Source organism: Coregonus lavaretus, assembly GCF_964263955.1.
Source record: "Coregonus lavaretus genome assembly, chromosome: 27".
In the NCBI taxonomy this organism is placed as follows: Eukaryota; Metazoa; Chordata; class Actinopteri; order Salmoniformes; family Salmonidae; genus Coregonus; species Coregonus lavaretus.
In genome coordinates, this window is record NC_140014.1 from 20,968,290 (window position 1) to 20,976,394 (window position 8,105).

Here is an 8,105-nt window from a genome sequence, read left to right on the forward strand (position 1 = left end):
GGGGGCGTGCTCAGTCCTATTTTTTTTCCTGTAGTCCACAATCATCTCCTTTGTCTTGGTCACTACGAGGGAGAGGTTGTTGTCCTGGCACCACACGGCCAGGTCTCTGACCTCCTCCCTATAGGCTGTCTCATCGTTGTCGGTGATCAGGCCTGCCACTGTTGTGTCGTCGGCAAACTTAATGATGGTGTTGGAGTCGTGCCTGGCCATGCAGTCATGGGTGAACAGGGAGTACAGGAGGGGACTGAGCACGCACCCCTGAGGGGCCCCCGTGTTGAGGATCAGTGTGGCAGATGTGTTGTTACCTACCCTTACCACCTGGGGGCGGCTCACATAGTCATCCGGAACAGCTGGTGCTCTCATGCATGCTTCAGTGTTGCTTGCCTCGAAGCGAGCATAGAAGTGGTTTAGCTCGTCTGGTAGGCTTGTGTCACTGGGCAGCTCGCGGCTGTGCTTCCCTTTGTAGTCTGTAATAGTTTTCAAGCCCTGCCACATCCGACGAGCGTCAGAGCCAGTGTAGTACGATTCAATCTTAGTCCTGTATTGACTCTTTGCCTGTTTGATGGTTCGTCGGAGGGCATAGCGGGATTTCTTATAAGCGTCCGGGTTAGAGTCCCGCTCCTTGAAAGCGGCAGCTCTACCCTTTAGCTCAGTGCGGATGTTTCCTGTAATCCATGGCTTCTGGTTGGGGGTATGTACGTACGGTCACTGTGGGGACGACATCATCGATGCACTTATTGATGAAGCCAGTGACTGATGTGGTGTACTCCTCAATGCTATCTGAAGAATCCCGGAACATGTTCCAGTCTGTGCTAGCAAAACAGTCCTGTAGCTTAGCATCTGCGTCATCTGACCACTTTTTTATTAACCGAGTCACTGGTGCTTCCTGCTTTAGTTTTTGCTTATAAGCAGGAATCAGGAGGATAGAGTTATGGTCAGATTTGCCAAATGGAGGGCGAGGGAGAGCTTTGTATGCATCTCTGTGTGTGGAGTAAAGGTGGTCTAGAGTTTTTTTTTTCCTCTGGTTGCACATTTAACATGCTGGTAGAAATTAGGTAGAACGGATTTAAGTTTCCCTGCATTAAAGTCCCCGGCCACTAGGAGCTCTGCATCTGGATGAGCGTTTTCCTGTTGATTTATGGCCTTATACAGCTCATTCAGTGCAATCTTAATGCCAGCATTGGTTTGTGGTGGTAAATAGACAGCTATGAAAAATATAGATGAAAACTCTCTTGGTAAATAGTGTGGTCTACAGCTTATCATAAGATACTCTACCTCAGGCGAGCAAAACCTTGAGACTTCCTTAGTATTTGATTTTGTGCACCAGCTGTTGTTTACAAATATACACAGACCGCCACCCCTTGTCTTACCGGAGTCAGCCGTTCTATCCTGCCGATGTAGCGTATAGCCCGCTAGCTGTATGTTATCCATGTCGTCGTTCAGCCACGACTCGGTGAAACATAAGATATTACAGTTTTTAATGTCCCGTTGGTAGGATAACCGTAATCTTAGGTCATCCAATTTGTTCTCCAATGATTGAAGATTGGCTAATAGGATTGATGGGAGCGGCAGTTTACTCGCTCGCCGTCGGATCCTTACAAGGCACCCCGGCCTACGTCCACGATATCTCCGTCTCTTCCTCATGCGAATGACGGGGATTTGGGCCTTGTCGGGTGTCTGTATGATATCCTTCGCGGCCGCCTCGTTGAAGAAAAAATCTTCATCCAATACGAGGTGAGTAATCGCTGTCCTGATATCCAGAAGCTCTTTTTGGTTATAAGAGACGATGGCAGAAACATTATGTACAAAATAAATTACAAATAACGCGGAAAAACACACATAATAGTACAATTGGTTAGAGGGCTGTAAAACGGCAGCCATCTTCTCCGGCGCTGTTCTGTCAATTATATTACTTTGAAAATTGTCAAATTAATGAGAACTCCCATGGTTATTTTTAAAACGCATTCCAGAGTATTTGATATGCAGTATTTGCTTGATGAATCCAAACTCCCTCCTCTGCTTTGCCACATACACTGGTCAACATGCTAAAGGCTAAAGGCTGAGTTTACGGGGTCAATCAGCAGCCTCACAGTGCTCCTCTCTCTCCCCTCACTCTCTCCAGCCCTCTTTCCCCGTCCCCCCTCCCAGCCGGCGGTCCCTGCAGAGGACCCTGTCAGACGAGAGCATCTACAGCGGGCAGCGGGAGCCCTCGTACAGCGGGCACAGAGAGACGCCCAACAACCTGCTCTTCAGCTGCTCCACCATACCCCGCTCGCCCACCGCCCGCCACGTGCCACCCCGACAACCCTCTTACAAGTCTCTGGGTTAGCCTCAGATTATCCTGAAAGTAATCCTTGCGTAAAGCCAATGCCAGTTTATCCAAATGGGTTCCATCTCAAACCAGGGGAGCACAGGTTATCATAGTGTGTATCAGTGTATACCATATGTCCTTAAGTATGGGTTACTCTAAACGAGTTATGTGTAATCTTGTTTATGGTATGTACTTTATTTGAAACCTGTCTCCACTTCCTCTGTTGTAACCCGCTATCTCTCCTCCCCCTCTCCTCTCCCCTACAGGTGACCTGTGTGAGTCGTCCAGCCAGGACCAGGGGGGTAGGAGACAGCAGCTGGGGGACCCAGGCCTCATGCCCCTGCCTAACTCTGGAGCTGACCGTGCTCTGGACTGGTCCAACCTGGTGGATGCTGCCAAGGCCTTTGAGGGTAGGCAAAGTAAGCTGGAGATGTACTATCTTTACCACCAGAGGGCAGCAGTGCTGCCCTTCCTCATTCCTGTGTGTTGTCAATCTGAGCTATGACTGAAGCTGTAACTGTTGTGTTTTTCTTTGTGTGTCTTCAGTTCATAGACTGTTATCTGTTAATGATGGGAGCTCCAGCCCAGAGGTCACAGCCACCAGCCCCCAGCAGGCCGAACCCCAGGCTGCCCCACAGAGAAACACTTTGCCTGGGTAAGACCCATTTACCTACTACATACCATGCACGTCCAGAGAATTCTGTAGACATAGGTAGGGCCAGGAGCTTATCCTAAAACTTGGGCCCAGTTTTTCCTGGCCATGCCACATGATTATGAAAAACTCCTGGCCCTACTCCTAGGGTCTAAAGCTGTGGCTTGCTACACCTCATTTTATGCCAATATGCCCCAGGTCATGCTAGTCTTGTTGTAGGTTAAAATATGGTAGTTAACACTGTTCCCCCTCCCACAGTGAGAGCCCAGCTTGTCTGATGGGGAAGGTAAGCCAGCTGGAGTCCATGGTGAAACTGCTGAAGGATGACCTAAAGAAGGTGAGACAAGAAACAACCAGGTCTTCAGCACCAGAGGCTAAGCCTTAGCCTAGCCATCTCTACTCTGCTGTTCACATCTTACTAAACCTGGTGCCCTTTCCCTAACAGTGGTTAGAACAGTAGATAGACCAGTTGAAAGGGCAGCCTTCTCAGTGTGGAAAGGTCAATCAAGTGTGTTAGGAGGATATCTCTGTAGTGTGGTTCCAGTTCTCCATATATCAGTAGTGCTGATTCGGCACAGGTACTTACTACTCTGCCTTTTGGTTTTAGCTGCCCCATATCCTGAGGACAGTCCTAGAGAGGAATGAGAGCCTTCCACTCCTCTCTGTTAATGATGACTGCCTGTGTGTGTCCCCAGGAGAAGGATGCCAAGGTGTCCCTGCAGGCCCAGATACAGAGCCTGAGAGAGGACAACCAGCGGCTCCAGGAGGAGTCCTACAGCGCCTCAGCCAAGCTCAAGAAGTTCACAGAGTGGGTCTTCAACACCATCGACATGAACTGACTATCCATGTGCTATAGACAGGAACAGCTGAACACGTGTGACCACAACACACTCAAACTTGAACGGATTCACACTATCGGTGCTCAGAACCACAGGACTTGCTTCTTTGATTCCTTCATTAGAACTGCTATTCTTCTGTTGACATGGACCGATGAACAGTGGATGTAAATGCTGTATGAACAACATGAACTGATCTGCCATTATTCTTCAACACATTGGATCTGTAAAAGGAGGAGATAGAGGGAGAGAGACTGAGAGATGATCAGCATGCAATCCTTTCTTTAGGATTTGCTGGCACTGTACTGTAGTGTCCCTGCATGTCTGACAGAGATGTATTAACCTCCCTGGGCTATGATGTGGAACCTCCCCATGTTGACCTTGTCCTTCAGATCCTGCTCCTTCATACTGTACTCCTCTCCACAGTGGAACCAACTGTCCACTGTAGGACAGTGTTGTGTTATTTAAGAAAGTCCCAGAAAATAACAGTTCAGAAATGTGTGTTGCATTCAGTTCCATTCATAGTTCAAGTTAGAGGAGTAGCTGCCTGTGCGTTAGCTAGACACACATACATATGCACATACACACATATACCCAGTCTCTGAGTTTGTTAACAGGTTCACAGCACGTTACAAGATTTCGAAAGACCAAGTTGCATATGGAAGATATGAGTGATCAGCTGTTATTTTGTTGTTTATGGAAAAACATGATGGGGCTGTCACTTGTCCCCTAGAATTTAACGTGGCCCTTTCGGTACTAGAAAGGTACACACAGGCAGTCTATTGGCGTGTGTATTGTGTATTGGATATAGTTTAATATTACAATGCATCTCTGTGATGCCTCTCCCATTGAGCCTCTATAAGGGAATGTGAAACATGTTGCAGGGGGTTGAGTATACCTCACATACAGTACTGTACATGACTACAGCTAGTTAACTGATGAAAAGATCTTCACTTGCCATGTAAAAATATACAAATTAAATAATATGGGTGCCATAATCTACTAAAGCTGTTCAACAATTTATTTTGTAAATATATATAAACAGAAATGTTACCACTGCAAAACACCTGATATTGTTTTACCACTTCCCCACGTCTCTTTATGGATTGGCCTCATTTCAGGAGGGTAAAATGGGTTTACTGGATGCAGTTGTTCCAGATTGTACTATTGGTTATTGTATAAAAACAACTGGGCTGACTGGGTGTTTGGGTGGATGGCTGGAAGACCAGGGTTACTGTTCAATTAACTTCTAACTGATGATTCTACATGATCTAGTTTATTATCCTACGAGATTATTAGTGTGGTCCCATCCTCGCCTGCCTGCTGTATTGGATCCACAGTGCCACCTAGTGATGATAATATGTCTTGTTACATGGAAATACGTACTATACTTGATCCTGATCCACAGCATGTTACAAGGCCCCTGGTGCCACATGTATTTCATCCTGTTCTACTCTCTGTAGATGAAATCGGTACTGTATGTCATGACATACAAAGATTTTATGTAAATCCTGAAATGCCAGCTACAGTCATCTAAGTCTATTAGTAAGGAACTTGGCAGACCCTCCATGTCTACAGTCAATTGTACTATTAAAACCCCCAAGCTTCCCCTTATGTTCTTATTCTGTACAACCTGTATATATATCAAAGGATTCTGACGCTCATCATAATTTGCACCTTCCTTCTTGACATGTTTTACAGCATGTGATGATGTTTCCTTTGAGCTGTGATGTGTAAAAATGTTTATATCTATTAAAGATATTTTGTTCAATTGTATCTTTGTACAGGGGTCACTGTAGTGATGCCTGCATACCCAGATGCAGATATGGTATGTATGATGTAGCGACAATATATATTATTAGGTTATAGATTATTACCTTTATTTACGTTTCCCCCCCCAGCGTTAATGCATTGGTCTTATATGAACAAAAAGCTACATGGACCTTATGGAGTACAGCACACCCCATATCTTCCCTGTTGGAGCATGACAATAGAGGATAACCCACAGAGGTGTTACCAGGGTGTAAAGGAATACTTGCCAGTCCAGTGGTAGCCTCAGGAGGTGACCGGGATCATGTGTTATTTTGTGATTAACATTGAGCTGCTGTTTTTCCACTGACAGACCATTATACAACATCCTAACTGAGGCTAGAGCACTTCTCACCCAGCCAGATCCTCCATGAGAGAGGTAGAGAGAGAGGAGGGAGTTTTAGGTGATGGATTGGCCTTAAAGGAGTTTTATACAGGAAAGTTATTTGTGATATTGAAAGTTTTAATATTGCTGACCCTGCAGTCTTGAACCAGGTCTTTCTTGCAAAAAAAAAGATTTCTCAATGCCCAAAAAGTATTTCTCAATGAGATTAACCTGGAAAAATTAAGATTAAATAGAAGGGAAAAAAGCTAAAGGGACCATATTTTTCAATTTGTGAATCTACTGGTGAAAAATGTTCTCCTTGCTGAGTTCAGAGTTGTTGACTTCCCCAGATGTTCTCTACATCCTAGGACATGATTTAGAACATATGCATGCTGTACTGTACACAGATAAGAACCAGTCCCATTTTACTGATCCAGTTGATTAATGCAGCGAGTCCAGAGAGGAGCGGAAGAGCTGGGGGATGTCAGATGTGATGATCTCTAGGTTCATATTTCACCAATGAAGACTGTGTTTGGCCTTTACTGCTGTAGCCCATAGAAACACATTGAATAACACATTCATGGCAAAACAGACAGTCAAAAAATAAATCATAAGAAATAAGGTTTTTAAGTGTCTGTCCTATACCTAAAATATATAAGAAAGCTCAGGAATTATTTATGTATTTTTGACACATATTTAACCCTTGTTTTGGGGGGCACAAAACTACTTCCATACTTCCATTCATTTTTTAAACCGGTACCGGGTTACCTTCAGATGAGTCCCGTGACACTTGTAGGGGTCGTAGAACAAAACGGAGAACACCATCGTGTTCGTGAGAGTCTCCCCTTTCCATGGAGTAGTTTGTAGGCCAAACCGGACGCTATAGACGTTTTTGTGAGAAGACCGATTTTCTCCTGGTCTGACAAATGGCGCTGTAGCTCTGCCATTTTCCACTGCAGATGTGGAAGGCCGACAGGCTGATGCGATTGATTGAAATGAAGCCCATACAAAAAAATATATCTCTAGCTTAAACAGATGGATTTTTTTTTATTACGTAAATTCATTGACGCACGAGCCTAGCCTAGCGATTACAGCCTCGAGTCTTCTTGGGTATGTCGCTACAAGCTTGGCACACCTGTATTTGGGGAGTTTCTCCCATTCTTTTCTGCAGATCCTCTCAAGCTCTGTCAGGTTGGATGGGGAGCGTCGCTGCACAGCTATTTTCAGGTCTCTCCAGAGATGTTCGATCGGGTTCAAGTCTGGCCTCTGGCTGGGCCACTCAAGGACATTCATAGACTTGTCCCGAAGCCACTCCTGCGTTGTCTTGGCTGTGTGCTTAGGGTCGTTGTCCTGTTGGAAGCTGAACCTTCACCCCAGTCTGAGGTCCTGAGTGCTCTGGAGCAGGTTTTCATCAATAATCTCTCTGTACTTTGCTATGTTCATCTTTCCCTTGATCCTGACTAGTCTCCCTGCCGCTGAAAAACATCCACACAGCATGATGCTGCCACCACCATGCTTCACCGTAGGAATGGTGCCAGGTTTCCTCCAGATGTGACGCTTGGCATTCAGGCTAAAGAGTTCAATCTTGGTTTCATCAGACCAGAGAATCTTGTTTCTCACTAGGTGCCTGTTGGCAAACTCCAAGCGGGCTGTCTTGTGCTTTTTACTGAGGAGTGGCTTCCGTCTGGCCACTCTACCATAAAGGCCTGTTTGGTAGAGTGCTGCAGAGATGGTTGTCCTTCTGGACGGTTCTCCTATCTCCACAGAGGAACTCTAGAGCTCTGTCAGAGTGACCATCAGGAAATAGTTTGGTACCCTTCCCCAGATCTCTGCCTTGACACAATCCTGTCTCGTAGCTCTACGGACAATTCCTTTGACCTGGTTTTTGCTCTGACATGCACTGTCAACTGTGGGACCTTATATAGACAGGTGTGTACCTTTCCAAATCATGTTCAATCAATTGAATTTACCACAGGTGGACTCCAATCAAGTTGTTGAAACATCTCAAGGATGATCAATGGAAACAGGATGCACATGAGCTCAATTTCGAGTCTCATAGCAAAGGGTCTGAATACTTATGTATGTTTTTTTAGCTTTAATACACTTCCAAAAATTTAGAAAAACCTGATTTCGCTTTGTCATTATGGGGTATTGTGTGTAGATTGCTGAAAA

At 45.4% G+C, this 8,105-nt stretch overlaps 1 protein-coding gene across 2 annotated transcripts in view; it reads left to right on the plus strand.

Annotated features, from left to right (window-relative positions):
• LOC311102884 (signal-induced proliferation-associated 1-like protein 1) overlaps positions 1 to 5,575 on the plus strand; it is an 88,429-nt gene extending 82,854 nt beyond the window's left edge. Inside the window, exons 17-21 of one of the 2 annotated variants that reach the window (XM_084144342.1) lie at positions 2,123 to 2,324; positions 2,578 to 2,730; positions 2,858 to 2,966; positions 3,222 to 3,300; positions 3,659 to 5,575. In XM_084144342.1, coding sequence (XP_084000468.1) covers positions 2,123 to 2,324; positions 2,578 to 2,730; positions 2,858 to 2,966; positions 3,222 to 3,300; positions 3,659 to 3,802 — 687 coding nt within the window. In that variant the 3' untranslated portion in view covers positions 3,803 to 5,575. The remainder of the gene's footprint in view (positions 1 to 2,122; positions 2,325 to 2,577; positions 2,731 to 2,857; positions 2,967 to 3,221; positions 3,301 to 3,658) is intronic. The other variant, XM_084144343.1, reaches the window with a different exon arrangement.
• Positions 5,576 to 8,105: the final 2,530 nt, after the last annotated feature.